Source organism: Puma concolor, chromosome D3, assembly GCF_028749965.1.
Source record: "Puma concolor isolate L17-30 chromosome D3, mPumCon1.1.hap2, whole genome shotgun sequence".
Lineage (NCBI taxonomy): Eukaryota > Metazoa > Chordata > Mammalia > Carnivora > Felidae > Puma > Puma concolor.
In genome coordinates this window covers 67,359,404-67,383,001 of record NC_141678.1, presented here as the reverse complement: position 1 = coordinate 67,383,001, position 23,598 = coordinate 67,359,404, and the positions used below count along the sequence as shown (strand labels likewise).

General features: G+C 39.8%; 1 protein-coding gene across 12 annotated transcripts in view; it reads left to right on the top strand.

Annotated features, from left to right (window-relative positions):
- Positions 1–23,598, top strand: part of PIAS2 (protein inhibitor of activated STAT 2) — a 97,642-nt gene that overhangs the window by 47,033 nt on the left and 27,011 nt on the right. For all 12 annotated transcript variants that reach the window (XM_086682894.1, XM_086682892.1, XM_086682895.1 and 9 more), the window contains 5 exons: positions 4,269–4,319; positions 4,443–4,533; positions 14,813–14,947; positions 17,349–17,454; positions 19,036–19,109. In XM_086682894.1, the coding sequence (XP_086539020.1) occupies positions 4,269–4,319; positions 4,443–4,533; positions 14,813–14,947; positions 17,349–17,454; positions 19,036–19,109 (457 nt within the window). The remainder of the gene's footprint in view (positions 1–4,268; positions 4,320–4,442; positions 4,534–14,812; positions 14,948–17,348; positions 17,455–19,035; positions 19,110–23,598) is intronic.

Here is a 23,598-nt window from a genome sequence, read left to right as displayed (position 1 = left end):
TCTCTGCTTTGCCCTGGAGTCCTTACTCACTGCCCTGTTTTGATGACTCACAGGCACATCGAACACAGCACATCCAGAATTGAACTTGCCTTCCTCCCAAACCTGCTTATTTGTCTTTTGTTCTTTCACTCATTCATTTAGTCTCACGGCAGATATTTATTTACTATCTATGATGATCCAGGCACCAGGGGTGCAATGTTGAAAAAATAAACTGGCTTCAAGGAGATTTTTGCTTGGTATATTTTCTCCTGTTGCCCATTTCATCAGTGCCATAGGATCTGCCCAGACAGAGCCCTCGTTGTATTATCCCACACTGCCTCCGCCACATCTCATCAGTTTGCTGCTCTCCACTGATCCTTCTTTTATGTCTCTTTTGTGATTTAAAATTCGATGCAACTCTCCCCTTGAGGGAGCTAGCATGGTCTTTAGAGTCATACCAGTTGGAATCGGAATTCTGGCTCAGCCACTTAGGTCTGGATGCCCCTAGGTGGGTAAGTTATTAAAGCCTGTTGAATCCTACTTGTACAGTGTGTAAAATTGGAAAGATAATCACCACCTCACTCTGTGGTTGGGGCGATTGAATGCCAGAACTTGCTTTACCTTTTAACCTGCTGAGTAGCAGCAACGTGAAGCCAGTGGCACCATTCCAAAACCTGGGTCCAGCCTAGATGGTCCCCTTCCCTTATCCTACCTTCTTGTAGCCAGTCACTGAGTTCTGTCACGTTTTTATGCCTAAATATCACTCAGTGATGTTTCTGTTGAAATAGTTTTCATCTTGGCCTATATAGTTGCAGTGGTCCCCTGACTCTCCCAGCTGATCCTGTGATCTTTCTAAAGCCCACTCAGTTTTCTCTCTCTTCTACTTAAAAACCCTGGAGTGATACTTTGTGAAGTCCACACTCTGTTGCCTGGCAGTTGTCTCCAGCTTCTTGTGCCGCTCATCTTCTGTATGCTCACATCTCCCTGGCAGCTTATACTCCCGACTGGGCTGTCACAGCTCTGTCCCTTTGCATATCCTCTTCCTCCCTGTCCTAGGGCATATCTTAGGGCCAGTTTAAAGCTTAGCTCTTCTATGATGCCTTTCTGGATTTCCCCCAACACACACTTTGTCTCTCATTGCACTTTGTACTTAGTTTCTATTGAAGCCTCCTTGCGTTTATTTGAGTACTTGAATTTACAAACTTGATGAAAGCAACACCTTACTCATTTTCATATTCTTAAAGCCTGTCACAGTGCCTGGCATATAGTAATTCCTGCTTCATATCTGATGGATGGGATGGACATGTGAAAGTTCCTAGACCAGTGACTGGTAGAAACTGAATGTCAGAAGATGCTTCCTCATTACTCATCATGTTTGTGAAGATATATAGCCCATTGCATTTCCCAGTTGATGTTAATTTCCCATCCTGGAATAAAGTATAAATCCTTAAACAAGCTATTTAAAACCCTTTATATCATTCTCCCATTTATCCTTGTAGTTCTGTTTTTTGCCGTTTCTCTTTTTCCAAACGTTTCCCACCACTAGATTTTGTTACGTATCTCCAGTTCGTCCTCACCCGATCCCCGCTTTTTTTTTTTTTTTTGCTGAGAATCACTGCACTGGTGACCACTGTTACTGATGGAAGTGTGTCTAAATAGAAGTAGGTAGAACCACTGCTGTGCAAACCCGATTTTCTAGTTTATTGAACTAATGGTGATAACTGCCTTGAACTTTAAAAAAAATTCTTTTTTTTTTTTTGGGGGGCGCCTGGGTAGCTCAGTTGGTTAAGCGTCCAACTTTGGCTTAGGTCACGATCTCATGGTTTGTGAGTTTGAGCCCTGCATTGGACTCTGTGCTGACAGCTCAGAGCCTGGAACCTGCTTTGGATTCTGTGTCTCCCCCCCTCTCTCTGCTCCTCCCCTGCTCGCGTTCTCTCTCCAAAATAAATATACATTAAAAATAAATTTAAAAAAATTTTTAACGTTTATTTTGAGAGAGAGAGTGTGTGCAGAGGAAGGGCAGAGAGAGAGGGGAGAGAGAATCCCAAGCAGGCTCCTGCATCAGTGCAGAGCCTGACATGGTGCATGAACTCACAAACTGTGAGATCATGACATGAACCAAAATCAAGAGTCAGCTACTTAACCGACTGAGCCACCCAGGCGCCCCTGCCTTGAACTAAAAAAAAATTTTTTAATGTTTATTTTTGAGAGAGTGAGAGAGCTAGCAAGCTGGGGAGGGGCAGAGAGAGAGGGAGACACAGAATCCGTAGCAGGCTCCAGGCTCCGAGCTGTCAGCACAGAGCCCAATGTGGGGCTCAAACTCAAAACCGTGAGATCATGACCTGAAGTCGGACGCTTAACCGACTGAGCCACTCAGGAGCCCCCCAATTTTTTAAATGTTTATTTTAGAGAGAGAGAGAGAGAGAGCAAGCAGGGAAGGGTCAGAGAGAGAAGGAGACACAGAATCCAGAGTAGGCTCTAAGCTGTCAGCACAGAGCCTGACATGGGGCTCGAAATCACAGACTGCAAAATCATGGCCTGAGCCGAAGTCAGACAGTTAACCGACTGACCCACCCAGGTGCCCCCCTGCCTTGAACTTTTAAGACAGAGTTAAACTTACATCTTTTCTGTAGCACTTGTTTTTCAGAATTTACTGTAACCTTTAACACATTTTAGTCGTATGTATCTGTTACCTACTAGCTGTTAACCTACTAGCATGACACCTTTGAGAGCAAATATGGAGTCTTCATTTGTGGTAGAACCAGCACCCAGACTGTGAAATGTTTCTCGATTTTCATGAGTGGAGTGATATGGGTTACTCACAAGAGGTCAGTGTTGTCTAGGATACTGGGAGGTTTTGAATAGACATTTGAGAAGGGTGGAGGCTTCCCACCCTTGGCAAGGGAACGTGCAAGCAGAGTTAGTAATGGTAGCAGCTGGCTGCTCACACTTGTTGGGCACTTTTTCTGTCCAGGCACTTTGCATGTGCTATTAACACATTTAATCATCACAACTCCTCCATGAGGGAGGTGCAACAATTTTCCATCTTGAACAGATGGAGAAACAGAGGCACACACAGGTTCAGTAATTTGCCGGACTATGGAACTCAAGCTGGTCACTGTTGTGCTTTACTGCCTTCGAGGGAACAAAGTGGAGCAGAAGACTGACCCAGTTAAAGCAAGGTGAGGGCTAAATGCCCTCTCAAGAAGGAGCTCATTTCTAATATGCTTCTCTCTGACAGGGTCCCAAGATTTACTTCTTACAGTATAACGTGCTTTCGTGTCCCTTGGGGATCATGGGAAAGCACAGATTCTAATTCTGTAGGTCTGTAGTGGGGCCTGGGATTCTGCATTTCCGACAAGCTCCCAAACAGTCACAGTGCTGCTGCATTGTAGGCTCCAGTTGGGGTGGCGAGGCTTTGGAAGGTTCAGTGCCAGAAATATTTTATTTGGCACTCCTTTAGGTTCTCATCTAGAAATTCTAAGACATTCTGTGTCCTTAATTGGATATTTGATTATAAAGTTGCTATGGTACAGAGATGCCAAGACTCTAGGCATTTGTTCTCTGTTTTGCTTCTATATAAGAATCACCTGCTGTAAAAACTAATGCTCAGTCTAGGGGCGCCTGGGTGGCTCAGTCGGTTGAGCGTCCGACTTCGGCTCAGGTCATGATCTCACGGTTCATGGGTTTGAGCCCCATGTTGGGCTCTGTGCAGACAGCTCAGAGCCTGGAGCCTGCTTCGGATTCTGTGTCTCTCTCTCTCTCTCTCTCTCTCTGCCCCTCCCCAGCTTGCACTCTGTCCCTCTCTGTCTCAAAAATAAACAAACATTTAAAAAAAAAAAAAAACAAACTAATGCTCAGTCTGTATTGCAGACAATAGACTATCTGGTGAATGGGTCTATATAGTTTAAAAAAAAATCACATGATTAAAATGGTCAGCCAGGGTTAACCATTATAAACAAACAGCTAAATTTATTAAACTCTTTTAGAACTGAGGGTGCTCCTTCTCATGTTAACCAAAATCTGTTGCCTGTTGCAATAAACACTGTATCATGAAAAGTTCCTGTGAATTGAAAATACCTTAAAATTGCTGTAAGGACATGACCAAATGTTAAGTGAATGATGGTTGTCATCACAACAGTGTTTTGATTAAGGCTTGTGCTGTTGGTAGGGTATTGTTCCTCTTCAGAGATAAGAATAAAAATACTAATAATGCTTTCTTTCTGGTGAGAATGTTCTGCGAATTCTTGTTTTACCTTCTTAACCCAGTTTCTTTTTCTTTCCAACAGGGATTTTTTGCCAGGTGGTAGGAGAGATTATACAGTCCAGGTTCAGCTGAGGTGAGTTTGAAGGTTTCTGTTAATTTTATACTTGCTAACTATGTGCATATAGTCCTGAACTTGAAAATACATAAGCATGTTTGGGTATACTCTTTAATAAGAATTTTTTTTTTCTTAATGCAGACTTTGCCTGGCAGAGACAAGTTGCCCTCAAGAAGACAACTATCCCAATAGTCTATGTATAAAAGTAAATGGGAAGCTGTTTCCTTTGCCTGTAAGTTTCTTTTTTATTTACCAGGCTTGTGTGTAAGTTTAGTCTAAATACAAGGCGTAGAATCAGTGACAACTCAGCACCATTGAACAGTCTTACTCTCCAGGTTAAATACTGTTTTCCACTAGAGGGATTCATGACTCCTTGAAGAAATGGCTGATTCCAAGTCTAGGGGAGTTGGAAAAGGTGAGCCTGGAATGTCTTGTGCCAGGAAGCAGGGAAGCTGTGAATGACTCTTAGGATTGTATCAAATGGCATAATAGGACATGACTTGGATATAAAGGGCAGCATGTTGTGGTAGTTGTCTGACTGAGCGGGGCCTACTCCATGGATGAGATGGTGAAAGGCAGAGGCTGCTGAGAGCGACCGAACTTGGAGATCAAGGGTTCCAGGCTTGGGCTTTGGGGAATGGATGAAGTGGTATTTGATTGACAATCCGTTGTTTAAGCAGTGAAGCTGTATATGGGCGTCAGCACTTGGGGGAGACACACACACACACACACACACACACACACACACACACACACACACACACACACACAGAGTGGGAACAGCCTGTTTCTGGCCTGATAGATAACTCTAGACTCTTTAAGTCCTGTTAGTCAGATCTAAAAATAACACTTAATTGTTGAACTTGATTGTGTATCTGTCTTCTCTAAGGCTTTGAATAAGCCAGTGAATCAGTGCAGCTGTTCAGTAAAGCCATAATCAGAAAAGTAGGAGAGCATGGCCTGTTTGTCAGGCACTACCAAGTGGAGGTGTATTTAACTGAGGATGTGCTGTGAGAACACTGATTCCACCAGTATGCTAAGTTGCCATTCCAGCACAGCAGAAACCATCGTGACTACAGAGAAGGAGTTAGGGGAGCTGTTTAGCATCCCTGCTGAGCACTCGAGACTTGGCTCTGGAGTAGATAATAGAAGCAGCACTCGTGAATAGCTAAGCAGGCCGGACAACATGGTCCAGGACTCTGGGCTCTACCAGAGCCAGATGATGGTATTTGTGCCCCCAAAGTGAAGCTAGCCCATGACCAAAGCCAGTCCTTGTAGTCAAAGATCTGACTTGGTCGTCAGGAGTCCCATTTGTCTCCTCACAGCTTATGGGTTTAGAGACCTGAGAGGTACCTAAGAGCTTGAGCAACACTGCACTGTTGCTGCGTGACTCCTTTTGAAAGATGTCTGTGGGTCTGAGAGCATGGAGATCGTCCTTTGGGGATGAGAGGGGAAATTACAGAGGCTGAGGAGGTGTGGTCAGGAGGAATGCTTACAAGGCCTCTGGCATGTTCAAAACCCAGGTGAGACATTTTGCTTCTCGGGTTGTTGGCAGTCAGCCACAGTGGATTCTCAGGAGCTGTCTTTTATCTGGATCGATCATACAAAGATCTGAACTAAGGAAAGAAGCAGTTTTACTTGGAGCTGAAGGATGCCGGTGGGTGGCCAGATGTGTGGCAGAGAAATTCTGAGAAAATCACAGATTGTGGAACCCCTTGTGCACACTTTCCATGGCTGTTCATATCCAGTTTTCTTTGTTTGGGGTGTGTTAAAATCTCTTTGACCCTTGACTTTCATTGCTATTTTAACTGTCACCACCCCTGAAGAAAGAGCTGTGAGGATCTTTTTGGTGTCTATGAGACCTACCTTGAAGACCTGTCCAGTATATGACTATGCCAGTGATGTGGGGTATCTGAAATGTGTGAGGTTCTGTGGAAACTCTGGCTTTGCTGCAGAAAATATGGTGGGTACACACACCAGTTCCACAAAATACTCCAAATACAGCAGTGTTATGCTTTGGAATGATGTCCTCATCCATGAGATCTGCAGCACCATTATGGAACTCTGAGTATCTCTGAATTTGTCACTCTTTCAGTCCTTTTGAGAGAGAAGAAATTAGGCAGTGGAGTACTTTCTCTGGTACAGTGTTACTCAGTTACTGCTGGTTTCTTTCCCGAAGCACCAGCTAACCCTTCAGTACTTACATGAGGCTGTTTATGAACAGATCAGTTACTGTGTGATGAATCTGGCCTTCCCCTCTGGAGCGAGGGCCCTGCAGCAGCTCCCTGAGTACTTGTGAAGGAGGTGAAGAAGTGGAGTGTTAGGACAAAGGCAAAGACAGATTTTAAAAACAAAGCAGTGGGAGCTTGGGGATGGGTGGGGGGGCTTTTTTTGACCCTGATAGGGCCATCCCTGAAATCAAATGCCAGCCTCTCCCAAAGAGGCTTTTCAGCCCTGTGAACTTCTGTGAACGACTGACATAAATTTATATGCAACTGATAGAAAACTCCTCAAACCCTCTCTCGATCCACAATTGTTATTGATTGAGGTAATGAAATATGGAGTGTTTACTGGCATGAAGCAGGTTTATGAAAATCATGTTGAGTATACTGCAGCCTCAGAAGAGGAAACTCCAGTGACCTTGTGGGAATTAATATATTGAGCTCTTCACCACCATGAAGATCCTCAGGGACTTTGTTCCAGTTATAAGAAACATTGACAGGTCTCAAAGAAGTTTAATATCTGGTCCTTGCCTGTGATCCTAGTTTATTGCATAGCAAATCCTAGAGGAATAAGCTTGACACAGTCATAGAATTTCCCATGAGAACTGTGAATATATTTGAATTTGTGTCCTGGAACAAGTTCCTCTGTGTAGACCTTACTGCAGTACTCAGTCATTATGGAACATGATACTGCGTGTACAGGGAGACAACTGAATGAGAAAGGGTATAACCTTGATAATAGCATCGTGTCCCTAGATTCTTAAGGGTCAAATAGTGATGAAAGCAGTTTCTGTGCAGTTTTACCCATGTCATGGTAACAAGTTTTAGGAGACGCCTTCATGCATTGATTTTCCAGATTACCTTGATACAGGGACAGCAGTAAGCAGCTCATAGCAGGACTTGTGGAATGACAAGTGCAGCATGGACAGACACAAATGAAGTGGTCTCTGAGAGTATCCCCCTCACCCTATCTTTGACTTCCAGACTGACAGCAAGATGAGAACATTTTATGTTTTTAAGGACAGAAGGGGTGGGGAGGGAAAGATCCTCCTTGCTTATTAGAATTATTGTGAGAGACTGAATTATTTTTCTTTTTAAACAGATTTTGAGAAATTTCTATCATTCTGTGGAGCTGTAAGGTTGGGGGGGGGTCGTAGAAGTGGATTGACAGTGGGAGTATTACTCGGAAAGATTTTGTAGAATGGCGAGGACATGTGCTACAATTCAGCTGACAAAAATCAAATATTTCCTCTTGGTGCAGTCAGAATTCTTCTCAGTGCTAGGCCTCTTATCCTAATATATTCATTTCTGTGTTCATGGATTTCTTTTTTCTGATATATGTTTTTTTTTCCTGTATGTATTAGTCATGCAGAGGGTCTGCCTCACAGTAAATCTGGAGGTAAAGTCAGCATTTTCTTCTTTTATTTTTTATTTATTTATTTATTTACTTTTTAAACTTTTTTTTTTCAACGTTTATTTATTTTTGGGACAGAGAGAGACAGAGCATGAATGGGGGAGGGGCAGACCACCAACTCACAGACCGCGAGATGGTGACCTGGCTGAAGTCGGATGCTTAACCGACTGCGCCACCCAGGCGCCCCAGCATTTTCTTCTTTTAAACATATACCTCCGTCCCCCAATTTGAAGAGATTCTTTGGCCTTAAGATGGGATAATGTTGGCATCTAAAAACTACTACAGTGGACTCAAAACCATCACATACATGATCAAGTTTATAATTATGCTGAAATAAACTGCTGGAGTTGCACCAATTCATTATTCTGAAATTGGTAAAGGCAGAGAGTCATTGATTTCAGGGTAACCCAATATTGACATGGTCGAGTTTTTTAAGGAAAAATTTTAATATAAGCAAAGGATGAGAAAACTGTTCTTTTCAAATCTCTAATTATATAATCACTCTAGGTAACCATCAATGGATGCTAAAACCATTAGGTCAAAGCTTGATGGGGGAATGTTACTGTGGAGGGATCGGCTGACATGAGCTGAATTCCTGTTCAATCTTGGCATCCCTGAAAATGGGGCAGACTCATGTGCTTCATGATGTGGTGCAATGGAAAGTATGTAACACTCCCCTTGAAGTTTTGTGTCTGAATCTGATTTGAATCTTAATCTAATCAAGTCTGCATAGCTAATTACCAGCTTAAAACGTGTACAGGAGATAGAACAACAGAACTTCGTACCATGAGGAAGCAATATGCCTCATTTAGAAGGTGAGGTCATTCTTCAGGTCAAAAGTCCTGGTAACTCCAACAGAAAATGACATTGGAAAAGAAGAAGCGAGGGTGGGGGAGAATAATATTTATTCTTTAGTGTGTATATATATGTATGTGTATGTGTGTATATATATATATATATATATATTATTCTTTAGTGTATATATACACGCACACATATATATAGTATATATGGACATATATATGGACTGTATATATAGTGTGCATGGATATATATATATATATATATATATATATGGACACACACACACACATATAAATAAAGGAGACTTTAGAGACAGCTAAGCATAGTGTGAGGCTTAGATTCTGAATCAGTGGATTCAGAACCTACTGAGGTTTGGATTCTGAATCAGACTGTAAAAAATCTTGTATACCAGGCTGTATATGGATAAAATGGTATGTATGGGATTTGCTTTAAAATAATCTGGGATGGGAGTATTAAAGTATTGAATTGAGTGATGGGTATATAGGAATTCATTATACTTTTTTCTCTATTTTTGTATGTTTCAAATGTTCAATAATAAAAAAACCATTTGAGGTAGTTGGGAAATTTGAATATAGACTGGATATTAGGTAGTTTTTAAGAATTGAAGTTAATTTTGTAAGGTTGTGATTTTATTTTGAAAGACGTTATTAAAGATGTGTATAAAAGTATGGATCAAGTGGCATGTCTAGAATAAATGTGTATATGGGTAGGGTGTGTATTTTTGGGTGGGCTGTGGGTGGAGCCAGAGTCAAATGAAGCAAGATTGGCAACATGTTGATAATTATTGAAGCTAGTTGGTGGGTACTTCCTGTTCTCTCTACTTTTGTGTATGCTTGAAAACACTTTTTAAAAAAAAAATTTTTTTTTTTCAACGTTTATTTATTTTTGGGACAGAGAGAGACAGAGCATGAACGGGGGAGGGGCAGAGAGAGAGGGAGACACAGAATCGGAAACAGGCTCCAGGCTCTGAGCCATCAGCCCAGAGCCTGACACGGGGCTCGAACTCATGGACCGCGAGATCGTGACCTGGCTGAAGTCGGACGCTTAACCGACTGTGCCACCCAGGCGCCCCGAAAACACTTTTTTTAAAGTTTATTTATTGTGAGAGAGACAGACACTGCAAAAGGGGGAGGGACAGAGAGAGAAGGAAACAGAATCCCAAGCAGGCCCTGCACTCAGCATGGAGCCTGATGCGGGGCTCAAACTCATGAAACCATGAATGAGGTCATGACCTGAGCTGAAACCAAGAATTGGATGCTTAAGTGACTGAGCCACCCAGGCGCCCCTTGACAATTTTTATAATGCAGTAAAAAAGTAAATCTTTGTTGGTAGTTTTAAGGTAGTGGTAGTAGTAGTAATTAGAAAATGTCAGGGAGGAGCTCCCGGGTGGCTCAGTCAGTTGAGCGTCAAACTTCAGCTTGGGTCATGATCTCATGGTCAGTGAGTTCCAGCCCCGAGTGGGGCTCTGTGCTGATGGCTCAGAGCCCGGACCCTGCTTCACATTCTCTGTCTCCTCTCTCTCTGCCCCTCCCATGCTCAACCTCTCTCTCCTTCTCTCTCTCTCTCTCTCTCTCTCTCTCTCTCTCTCTCTCTCTCAAAGAACAATAAACATTAAAATTTTTTTTTCAATTAAAAAAAATAAAATATAGGGGGAAATGGTAAAGGAACAACACCATCAACTTTTGTCCCAGTTACCAGTCAGGTAGGATGTCATACAGCACAGCACAGAAAGTTTTTGAATCTTTTATTGGAATATTAGGTTGACACTAACAGACTATCTTTTACTGGCTCTCTGGCAGCCTTTTTTTTTTTTTTTCCAACGTTTATTTATTTTTGGGACAGAGAGAGACAGAGCATGAACAGGGGAGGGGCAGAGAGAGAGGGAGACACAGAATCGGAAACAGGCTCCAGGCTCTGAGCCATCAGCCCAGAGCCCGACGCGGGGCTCGAACTCACGGACCGCGAGATCGTGACCTGGCTGAAGTCGGACGCTTAACTGACTGTGCCACCCAGGCGCCCCTCTGGCAGCCTTTTTTAAGAAAGCTTTTAAACTTGTCCCAGAAGTCCCCTGTCAAAAGAACTTAATTTTATTTTTGCTTTAGCTGTGGAAGATTGTTAGAAATATATTAAAGCTACACATTTATATTCTAGAAAATCGCAATTATATAACCTGTTCTCAGTAACCAGGTAATTGATGATTGAGTGGAGGTGATGCTAATGCTCAGAAGGAGAAGAGAAGTTAACAGGTAACTCAGAACTACCAATGAAATCAAACTGGTCAGGTGGGATGGAGAATAGATTTAAAATACTTTAGGTGGCTAAGGCTAGTACCATAATTGATTTTGCATTTGCAAACAACCTCATTTTTAAAGTCTCTTATTCTCCCTGCTCTTGGCGCACTCTTCCTGTGTCATACTGACTTAAAGCTGTTGCTCGGTGTCTCAGATTCCAGTTTACAGAGTTCACTGTTTAGCAAGTTGGTGTGTTATTTTTATCATCTTGGCAGACCCTGTACCATTGTTTTATTTGGTTAACCTACCAGTGGACATACCAGAAGACCAAATTAACTTCCAGGCCAGAAACAGACAAAACAGGTTTCGTTCAGAGTTACCCAGATCTTGGTGTTGATATTCCTTATACTGTTTGCTCATTGAACCAATTCCTAGAGTCTCTTTATAAGGGAATGATTTTTTGTTTGTTTTATTTCACTTGAACAACTTTAGATGGACATAACCTTCCTACATACATGTACACAGGCACACACACACACAGTTTCTTTTTTCCATAGTATAAATGGCTGTTACTCTCTTTGACTTTCTTCTCCCCTGCTCAAACTGTTTTTAGTGATTTTCAGAGTCTTGATGCAAGTTGTAGATTGCAAGTTAGGTGAATTCCCACTTAATTACTATCCTATCATCTCCTATGAGGCAGTGAAGGATGTCCCCTAATTGTGTAATACCACCAATACTGTATTTCATTGTTTCTAACATGCATATTTCAACATCACCAAAACCCAGAGGTATCTTACAATTGCCGATTACCAGGTGGCAGCTGTAATGTATTGTCATTGCCTATACTTGGCGCAGCCTTGATGTTGTTCCTGTGGCATGACTGGTTAGCTAGCCTCCTTGGGTTTTTTAGCCAATAAATGATTTAAGAACATTTTAAGGAAGGTTCATGAATCCTGGTTGTTGTTTGAAACCTTTGATCAGTACATTGTCATAAGATCCAGACTGTATCAACATTAACACATGCAGCTGATTCAAGGGTGTCAGTGACCTTCAGGGAAATCTGAGAGATGCTAGTGGAATAGAATATAATTTTGAGGAATACTTTTATCTCCAGAGCTCTTGGTGGTGTATTGGGAGATACCATGAAACATATGTATTGATAACTGAGTGAAAAGTCCTTCAGAAGATTCTTCGGTATATTTAAAAGGAATACGTTAGCCAATTCATTTTGCTTGTATTTCTTTGCTGTGCATGCAGAAATAAGTAGTGATATGCTAGACTGTGTCACTAACTTTGTATTTTTTTCTTCTCAGTGGTACATAGTTAAATTACATACCAAGATATGGTATTTGCTTTTTTTTTTTAAATACATAGATGTTTTCACAGCTAAGAAATTTTATTTTATTTTATTTTATTTTATTTTATTTTATTTTATTTTATTTATTTATTTATTTATTTTTAAAATTTTTTTAGGGAGTGCCTGTGGCTCGCATGAGTGGGGGAGGGGCAGAGGGAGAAGAAGAGGGAGAATCTTAGGCAGGCTCCACTCTGGGCATGGAGCGTGGTGTTGGGGCTCAATATCACAACCCTGGGATCGTGACCTGAGCGGAAATCAAGTGTCAGACACTTAACCGATGAGCCACCCAGAAATTTTAATTTTCTAAAAAACATATTAGTTTACTTTTTTTTTTCTTCAATATATGAAATTTATTGTCAGATTGGTTTCCATACAACACCCAGTGCTCATCCCAAAAGGTGCCCTCCTCAATACCCATCACGCACCCTCCCCTCCCTCCCACCCCCCATCAACCCTCAGTTTGTTCTCAGTTTTTAAGAGTCTTTTATGCTTTGGCTCTCTCCCACTCTAACCTCTTTCTTTTTTTTTTTTTTTTTTTTCCTTCCCCTCCCCCATGGGTTTCTGTTAAGTTTCTCAGGATCCACATAAGAGTGAAAACATATGGTATCTGTCTTTCTCTGTATGGCTTATTTCACTAGTTTACTTTTGAAAATTACAAACTGAAAAGTCTTTTGGTAATTGAGAATTGGGTGTAATGTGAATCAAAAATGAGTACACTTGCTATTTAAAACAAATACTAACTGGAAAAAGTAGAATAAAGCTTAAATTCCAGTGTTAGAGTCATCAAGCTAGTTTAATGTCAATTGAAATAATGATTATTCTTTGTCAACATGATCTGGTTTTAAAGATGACCGTTTCTTTCCTACTTGGAGAGAAGGCAGTGGAGAGCTTTTTTCTTATTCATAAGACTGTAGTAATTCCTTTGAAATTCATTAATTTGTTCCTTTTTTCCCCACAAACTACAACAAATATATTTTATTATTATTATTGTTTTAAAATTTTAATTCCAGTATAATTAACATACAGTGTTACATTAGTTTCAGGTGTATAATATAGTGATTGCACAGTTCTACACATTGCTCACTGCTCATCATGATAAGTGTGCTCTTCAATCCCTACCAATTATCCTCCACACCCATCTGGTGGCCGTCAGTTTGTTCTCTATAGTTAGGAATCTGTTTCTTGGTCTGTTTTTTGTCCCTTATTTGTTTTGTTTCTTAAATTCCACATATGAGTGAAATCATATGGTATTTGTCTTTCTCTGACTTAATTTCACTTAGCATTATATTTTCTAGCTCCATCCATGTTGCAAATGGCAAGATTTCATTTTTTTATGGCTGAATTTAAAAATGTACATATATACCACCTCTTCTTTATCCATCCATTCATCTGTTGATGGGCATTTGGGCTATTTCCATAATTTGGCTATTATGGACAGTGCTGCAGTAAATGTAGGGGTGCATATATCTTTTTGAGTTAGTGTTTTTGCATTCTTTGGATAGATACCTAGTTCTCTTTTTCATTTTTGGAGGAACCTTCACGCTGTTTTCCACAGTGGCCGCACCAGTTTTCATTCCCACCAGCAGTTTGCACAAGCGTTCCTTTTTCTCCACATCCTTGCCAGCACTTGTTTCTTGTGTTTTCGATTTTAGCCATTTTGACAGGTGTGAGGTGATACACCTCATTGTAGTTTTGACTTGCATTTTCCTGATGTTGAGTGATGCTGAGCATCTTTTCATGTGTCTACTGGCCATGTGTAAGTTGTCTTTGGAGAAATGTCTGTTCACGTCCTGCCCGGTTTTTATTTGGATTCTTTGGGGTTTTTTTTAGTGTTGAGTTGTTTACGTTCTTTATAGATCTTGGATCCTAACCCCTTATCAGATATATCGTTTGCAACTATCATTCATTCAGTAGGTTGTCTTTACATTTTGTTGATTGTTTCCTTTTGCTGGGCAGAAGCTTTTTATTTTTATGTAGTCCCAGTAGTTTATTTTTGCATTAATTTGTTCTTTAATTCCCAGACTTTGTTTTCCCTCTTTCCCATCCCCGGTATTTGAATGCATTTTTTTTTAAGTTTATTTTTCTATTTTGAGAGAGACAGAGCGAGCAAGCGAGCAGGGGAGGGACAGAGATAGAGGGAGAGAGAGAATCCCAAGCAGGCTCTGCACTGTCATCACAGAGCCCAGTGCGGGGCTCTAACTCTTGAAGCATGAGATCAGAACCTGAGCCGAAGTCGGACACTCAGCTGACTGAGCCACCCAGGTGCCCCAAAATAGAACGTTTTTAAGAAGATCATTTTCCTCTTTTGGGTTGGTGAACTTAGGATGACAACTGTATGATTTCCAGGATAAGAAAAGAATAATTTAGTATAAGTGAAATCAGGCAAATCTGTATCTATCTTGGAGAAGATGTTTGATCCCCTGCAGAGAATATAAAATTATTTTTCTTTCTTATGGTTCTAGGGCTATGCACCACCACCTAAAAATGGGATTGAACAGAAGCGCCCTGGACGCCCTTTGAATATTACATCTTTAGTTAGGTTATCTTCAGCTGTGCCAAACCAGATTTCCATTTCGTGGGCATCAGAAATCGGAAAGGTAAAGACTCTCTTCTGGGTAGCCTGAAAGTGACCTCACTAGGAGCTGATTTGTTTTTTCTTAGCTCATGCTACTAGCTCTAACTTGTCAGTTTTCTGATTGTAATCTCCAAGAAGCAGTCATTTTCAGTTTGGGGTGAAGATGTAGAGATTCTCAAAGTTAAAAAGTTTAAGGTTTCCTGAATGCCATCTCTTTATTTTCTTGGAAAAGAAGTCAGTGTAATTACAGTATTTCTTAAGGAAATTGTTTAATCACAGTTGTGTTTGTGTGTTTAAGTGGTGTTCTAAGAAACTGGAAACTTTGGATGATGTTATATATTTATGAAGGGGAACAAAGCTTTATCAGGCTTTGAGGAAAATGTTTAAATGCGCTCATGTTGTGGTTGGAAATAATCCATTCCAAGCTTTACATGAACACCTTCCTCAGATAACATGGTGAAAAATACATTATTTTTTCATAATGTAGCTGTCCCTTCCCTAACGTGCATTTGGGAACAGGAGTTAATTTGTCAAAGTTCTTCTTAGAAGAAAGCCAATATTGGGTTCATTTAAAGATTTGCTCAAGGCCATGTATGAAGTGGTCTCTTCTTCCAGAATTAGAACTTTGAAACTCTGGATTTGAAGTGTTAATTCACCTCCCTGAATTATGAAAATACATTATTTTTTCAATACCTTTATGTTTGAACCTGGCTTTCTACTAATTCTTAGTCTCAAAATGTGTTATATCATTTATGGGGTACTGACTAATACAACATGGGATTTCTATTTTAGAACTATTTGTTTATATTTAGAAATAATAGAATGGCAAAAGAGATTTCAGTTAATTTCTGAACATCAACTTTCATCTTGCTGTTTCATAGAGGTAAAGGGTAATATTCCTATTATATGGATGGAGAAATCGAGTCCTATGTTTATAGCAGGAATTTTGTGGTTGTGTCACCAAGGCAGTTGCAGAGCTGGACATAAAGAATATTTTGTATTAATATTTGGACTATAAAAATATTACTGTCCCTTTAATGATTGTTTTCTTGAGCTTTCATATTTGAATTGTTACTGTTCACTTGTCTTTATTATCATAGGGCACTGATTCCTAATATTTTTCATTTTCACAAACTGAATGTGTAATGTAGCGAAGCATTGGATAAGGATTCAGAAAATTTTGGCTTAGTCCCAAGTTGGCCCTTGTTTGATTTTAGCAGAGTTGCTTAATTTCCTGAGGCCTACTTAACGAATAAGTAAAATCTTGAGAATGGGTGTTGTATGCAAGGAACGTTGTTAAATGAGCAAGTATTAAGGCTTTAAAGCTTAGGAGAAGGATTCGAATAGAAGAGTATATCTTTTTGAAGTAATTATTAACTTGCAGATTTTTGAGTAAATGATTGTAGACATGGAAGACCTGGGAGGGTTTTTTTGCCACATAATGGGAATAATATTCTTTCCTTATAATTAAAATGATTAATTGACTTAAAACCTGCACACTATATATATTGGGTACTCCTCAGATACTTAAAAGGACTACTGCAGAACATTAAAAATAATATTTAAAATACTTGTTTTGGTAACTATTAAAAGTATTCCATTTATTGTAGAATCAATTGAATGAATATATGTAGTTAAATTGCAAGAGATTTTTAGTATGTAGGTAAAATTATATTTCATCTCTTCATAGCTCTATAAATAGCTAACGAAGGTTCCTTTGTGCCAGATCCTAGAGGTATGGGATTGGATGCTGTTTTTTTTTTCTGGGCTTGTCTTTTTGATTTTTATCGTTTTCTCCGTGTGTCTTATTTACTACAGTAGCTGTCCCTTCCCTAATGTGCATTTGGGAACAGGAGTTAATTTGTCAGAGTTTTTCTTAGAGGAAAGCCAATATTGGGTTCATTTAAAGATTTGCTCAAGGCCATGTATGAAGTGGTTTCTTCTTCCAGAATTGGAACTTTGAAACTCTGGATTTGAAGTGTTAATTCACATCCCTGGTGTTTGAACTTTTTTTCTGCAGTGGAACCTGTTCTTCAGTGAAAATATTCTGACAGTTCCAATACATAAAAACAGAACAATTTTAGTTAGAAGTAGGCATGAGAGGGTACATTCTCATTCATATCATCATTGCCCCTAAGATAGCAGTTTTGCTAAATTAGAAACACAGTTTGAAAACTACTGATATATGTTATCTTTCACATGGATGTTTTGAAGGGTTAAGTGATTTAGAAATACCTTTAATATGATTGAGTTTTTGTCTTTTGTAAAATAGCTGAGTTGATTTTTTTTCCCTTCCCAGTCATTGACCTTCCTGTGAAAGTTATCTTGAATGTTATTTTTAGCAACCAGAATTTTTAGACAAGTATTTTTTTGTAAATAGGCTATTATCTCTTGTCTTTAATACAGATTATCTTTCTTTGTAGAATTACTCCATGTCTGTATATCTTGTACGACAGCTCACGTCAGCCATGTTATTACAGAGATTAAAAATGAAAGGTATTAGAAACCCTGATCATTCCAGAGCACTAAGTAAGTAATGTTTGTAAGACTAAGCATATGAGATGCTTTAATGGGGAGGAAAAAAAAAAGCAAGCCTCACATATACATCAATACAGGAATAATTGGGAAGAATTATTAGAAACTTGAAATGAATTTTGAGTTAAAAGTATTCTAAGAACAGAGCCCTCTAATGTGCAAAACCATTCTCTTAGAAATCACTCCCAGTGGATCAATTTTAAAATCCCAACTAGTCTGATTTGGGGGTTTTTCATGAAAATTTATTTAGGTAAATGTCAGGTTGGTGGTAATTTGGATGCATACATTGACTTGCAAATAGAAATGCAAGTCTTCAGAACCTCCAGTGTGTAATAGAATGTACCTTTTAAAAAATTCTAAATAAGAGGCTCTTTTTGCAGAAGAATGTTGATAACTATCGACAGTATTTGCCTTCTCAGATGTTTTGTTTTATGTAATAATAGAGAAAAAAGTCTAACCCAAACTGTAAATAATTCAGTTCAGTAACTTAATTCAATTGAACAGATATTTTCCTGGGAAAGAGAATATTTTCCCTCAAATTACCTTCCATACCAACTGAATGAACCGGAAAGGAAAAGAGGATCTACAGATTGAAAAGGGAGCCAAGTAGGGCTGTTGAAATGATGTTGCGTTTCTTGTACTTAAACCATCCTCATCTCCTGAAATGACACAGTATCCATCTTCCTGCCTGGAGCGGGAAGCCAGAGAAGCCCGTAGTTCTTCTTGCTTGCCCTGTTCGGATTCAGCGGCCTTCATTTCCTGATGTATTCTCAGGATGGTGTTGAGAATTAGGCACCTAAAGGCCACACGTATAATTGTTAGCTTGTGTATACAGTACCTTGTATCCATCACCTGGTCAATAAAATTGCAGAGACATTCCACGTCCATTGTAGTTTTCAGTTGTCAAAGGAAGTGTAAGAATATTGTGCCCATTCTGTTTACAAATTACTCCCTAATAAAGTTATGAGTGTGTGTGAGGAAAGCGTTAAAGCCCAGAGTACTGCTGGTTTCCAAGTGCCTTTCCTAACCGTTGGATTGTTCTGAAGCCTTAAGCAGATTTCTGTTTTTGAAACTCTTCCTTACCTGCAATTTTACTTTCTTTTTATTTTTGGGACAGAGAGAGACAGAGCATGAACGGGGGAGGGACAGAGAGAGAGGGAGACACAGAATCGGAAACAGGCTCCAGGCTCTGAGCCATCAGCCCAGAGCCTGACGCGGGGCTCGAACTCACGGACCGCGAGATCGTGACCTGGCTGAAGTCGGACGCTTAACCGACTGCGCCACCCAGGCGCCCCTCCAATTTTACTTTTAAAAGGAAACTTAAAAATTCAGTTAAACATGTGATCTAGAGTTTGCAAGTTTGTAATGCTTAAACCTGATGCTGGAAGTAGGATTGTGTTTTCAGTATGTTAATCCTTAATGTTTCGGGGGTTTTTATGTTTTTATAGTTGGTTGACCTATTGGAAATGTTTGGGAAACGTATCAACAATAAGATGATATATATTTCTGTAATTCTGTTCATAATTATTACAGTTCGTTGAAAAAATTTTTAAATTCTTTTTCTTTCTTTTAAAGTTAAAGAAAAACTTACTGCAGATCCTGACAGTGAAATTGCTACAACTAGCCTCCGGGTATCCTTGATGTGCCCTGTAAGTAACGCAGCAAGACATTCTGGGGTGTTTTGCTTTCTATGAATTACTAATTTTCCTATAAAAGTAAGTGTGGGACGAATGATCTATTATGATAGAATTCTGAACTTTTGTTGTTTTTCCATTCAGGAAGTTTAATGATTAAGCATTATAATTCTAAAGAATGCAGACATTGTTTAAGCACTAACTGAACAAGAAGAGACCTAAAAGATTTTATCAAAGAGGGAAGAGAGCTTTATTTAGTAGGTTCAAAATAATCTGTCAGAGTTTTTTGCTCTAGACCATCCACAGCTAACAGTAAACGTATGTAGAGAGTTGGCTCCTTTTATCGGAATATAAACAGTATTGAAAATAGCAGTAAAATTACCAGTACCTGATAATGCTGACTGATAGTTCTGGTTTAATGAGTTAGAATGTGTGAGATTCTTAATCTATAATATACTTCAGAGTTGCACAATAATTTTTGTTTTCTTGAGAGAGCCCACACACACGACTGGGGGAGGCACAGAGGGGGGGTGAGAGGGAAAGGGAGAGGGAGGGAGAATCTTAAGCAGGCTCCCCACCCAGTGCAGAGTCTGACATGGGACTCTATCCCACCACCCCTGGGATCATGACCTGAGACGAAACCAAGAGTCAGACGGTCAACCAACTGAATCACCCAGGCACCCAAGTTGCACGATAATTTTTATATCTCTTTACATAGAGGCTAGGGGTAGAAATCAGTCAGGAACATTCAGATTCTCCTATATGCTTGGTACTGAGCTAATTTCGGGAGAAAATACTGAGGACTTGATAGGAAGTTGTCAGAAAGTGAAGAGTCTAGTTTGAGAGATAAAGCTAACTCGTACTTACTGCATGTAATCTTGCTAATAGAGTGCCAAAGAGATGGGAGGGGTCAGGAATAGTGAATGACAGTTTCTTTAAAATCAGTACTGTTGGAGGGGACCCTTTCCAGATGTGAGGAGCTTTATGAGAAAAGTCCTGGAATCAGGAGTGTAGTTTTGGGAGCAACTCGTGACCAGCCACCATTGTGAGAAATGTACAGTATTTTACATGGAGAGAGAATTGTGTCAGAGGGAGGGGGAGAGAAGGGAATATTTTGTTGAGTTCCTATCATATGGTCCTTAATTTAACTGTCTTAGCAAAACTTTGCAGATGAGAAAACTAAGACTAAAAGAGGTTGGCTAACCCAAATCACACAGTTAGTAGTAGAACAAGGATAAAAATTTTGATCTTCTGACATTATTCCAGTTCTCAGAACAACATGCCATAATGCCAGACTGGGCTGAAATATATCCTGGTTATAAGTCCACCTCTCTCTCACCCTGGAAAGTGGTGTCTATAGATATCTTTCTTTCTGAGTTTATTTTTTTAATTATCATTAACTTGAACTAACTTAGCTTTATTGAAAAGGATTAGAATTGCATGAAATTGGGATTGCTTAGAAATTGGGAATCTCTGGTTATTAGACCCAGAGAGAATGTCTGCAGTCTCAGGAGAGGGGGGGAACACAACTCATGCCCCGATGGGGAGGCAGAGGCCCTGTAGGGCTTGTGTTTGGACCCGGGACCTCCTCTTCTACTTACAAGACCTTGAGGCACGAGTTCTTCTGAGTATCTTCACATTACCCTTTCCTCCCTCTTGTGTTAAAATTGATACTAAATTGAAACACAGGAAATTGTCATTCTGTTGGTCAAAAACAGTTGAATATTGACAGTTCTTTATGGTTTAACACTAGTATATCGAGTAAATGTTAATTGCTGGCTATATTCTAGGCATAGTCGCTATATGGGAAGGGAATTCATGTTACCTTTATTGTTTTCTTTTTAATTTGTCTGCAGCATTTAAAAAATGTTTGTTTATTTTAAGAGAGAGAGAGCGAGTGAGTGAGCAGGGGAGGGGCAGAGAGAGAGGGAGAGAGAGAATGCCAAGCAGGTGGTGCACTGTCAGCACAGAGCCCAATGCGGAGCTTGAACTCATGAACCGTGGGATCACGACCTGATCGGATATCAAGAGTCAGATGCTTAACTGACTGAGCCACCCAGGTGCCCTGTATTATTTTTATGCTTTAGTAGCAGAATGTTCAGTCAGGAAGAAAGTGCTTCGATATAACTTACCTGAGGAGTTCTAACAGTTGCATGATGCCATTTTCTGTCTTATTTTCTTGGCATTTGTTTTTTATTCTTTTAATTTGTTTCCTTTTTTTTTTTCTTCAACCACTGTGCCATTCTGTATGAGAACAACCAAAACAAAACACAATAGCCCAACATACTAATGGATTCTCAGATTTTCAAAATAGTGAAGGTGGTATATCAGAGTGGTTAAGGTTCCTTCTGTATAAGAATAGGGAGCAGTTTCTTTTCAGTAAAGCTGACCGTGTTTAAGAACATTAACGTTTCAATTTTTTAAAGAGATGAAGTAACAAGATCCTGCTTTAAGTTTATTAAATACTCTCTTTCTCTGCTGACAAGTGAAACAAGTCTGTTCCTTGGACTGTCTTTTGAGCTTAAGTATTCATCCTACCTGGTTTGCTCAGCACTAAGAAAAGCATGAATGGTTCTTTTCAGGCTGTGGTAGTGGTAACATGAAGTTGAAGCTAACTGTAGGATATGATGCAATGAAACGAATGACAGTCGTTTTTGAGGAAGAGACAGTACTGGTATTAGTTGAAGAAAGCAGAAAAGAGTGCAGCTAGCTGGCTGTGGAACTAACACAGGGTGTGGTGCAGTGGTAGGAAATAGAGAAGCACAGAATGGATCGTAGGCATTTGGAAGGTTAAGAGGTGAACCCTGGGATAGGAGGCAAAAATGAGAGAAAATGATAGCTTTAAGGTAGTGGCAGAGATGTTAGTTATATTTCACAGTATGTTTATAAAATGATTCAGAGTAGACATGAATCTGGATAGTGGGGAGCACAGTCCAATGCCTCTCTCCTTGGGACCTACGAAAGGTAATTTTACAGTCATTATTGAAGGTGGGATCTGATTGAGTGTGTGTAATTATATTTCTGAACACAGTGAATTTTACACAGGAGTTGTAGTGATAGCAGCTAGTGATTTTTCAGTCTGTCCTGCAGACATGGGCTGGGTGGCTGGGGGATAAACAACGAAGCTGGGTTTGATTTTAACTGTTAAGATTCTGACTCATATATAGCTTGGAACCACTGATTTGGGCCATTTTTTACTTATACACATTCTTTATTAATTTAGATAGATACTGATTAGACTATAGTAGAGTGAAAATCAATTTAGACACTCTGCTTAACATTTTACCCTGGTACTTATTTAAAAAAAAATTTTTTTTTAATGTTTGTTTATTTTTGAGAGAGATTCAATATTTATTTTTGAGAGAACAGGAGCAAAGAGGGGCAGAGAGAGAGAGAGAGAGAGAGAGAGAGAGAGATAGAAACCAGAGCAGGCTCCAGGCTCTGAGCTGTCAGCACAGAGCCTGACGCTTGAACAACCCAGGAACCGTGAGAGTATGGCCTGAGCCGAAGTCAGATGCTTAACCGACTGAGCCACCCAGGCACCCTGTACCCTGATACTTATTTTTAAATGTTTGTTTATTATGTTGAGAGAGCATGAGTGAGGGAAGGGGAGAGAGAGAGAATCCTAAGCAGGCTCTGTGCTGTCAGCACAGAGCCTGACACGGGACTCAAACCCATGAACCATGAGATCATGACTGGAGCTGAAATCAGGAGTTGGACGCTCAGCTGACTGAGCCAACCACACACCCCTTACCCTGATATTTATAGCAGCATTATGTGGAAATGGCCCATGTGTCCATTGACTGATAAATGGATAAAAAAATGTGGGGTGTGTGTACACACACACACACACACACACACACACACACACACACACACACACACACTGGAATATTACTCAGCCATAAAAGGAAAGAAATCTCTCCATGTGCAACAACATGGATGGAGCTAGAGCATTAATACTGAGCGAAGTAAGTCAGAGAAACACAGATACCATATGATTTCACTCATGTGGAATTTAAGAAACAAATGAGCAAAGGGGCAAAAAGAGAGGCAAACCAAGAAACAGACCCTTTTTTTCTTTTTCATGTTTTTATTTAAATTCTAGTTAGTTAAGCTATAGTGTAATATTGGTTTCAGGAGTAGAATTAAGTGATTCATTACTTATAATACCAAATGCTCATCATAACAAGAGCTCTCCTTAATACCCATCACCCATTTATCCCATCCCCCATCAACCCTCAGTTCTCTATTGTGAAGAGTCTCTAATGGTTTGCTTCTCTCTTTTTTCTTTCCCATATGTTCATCTGTTTTATTTCTTAAATTCCACATATGAGTGGAATCCTATGGTATTTGTCTTTCTGACTTATTTTACTTAGCATAATATACTCTGGCTTCATCCACGTCATTGCAAATGGTGAGATTTCATTCTTTTGATGGCTGAGTAATATTCCCTTGTGTATATACCACATTTCCTCTATCCATTCGTTAGTCGGTGGACATT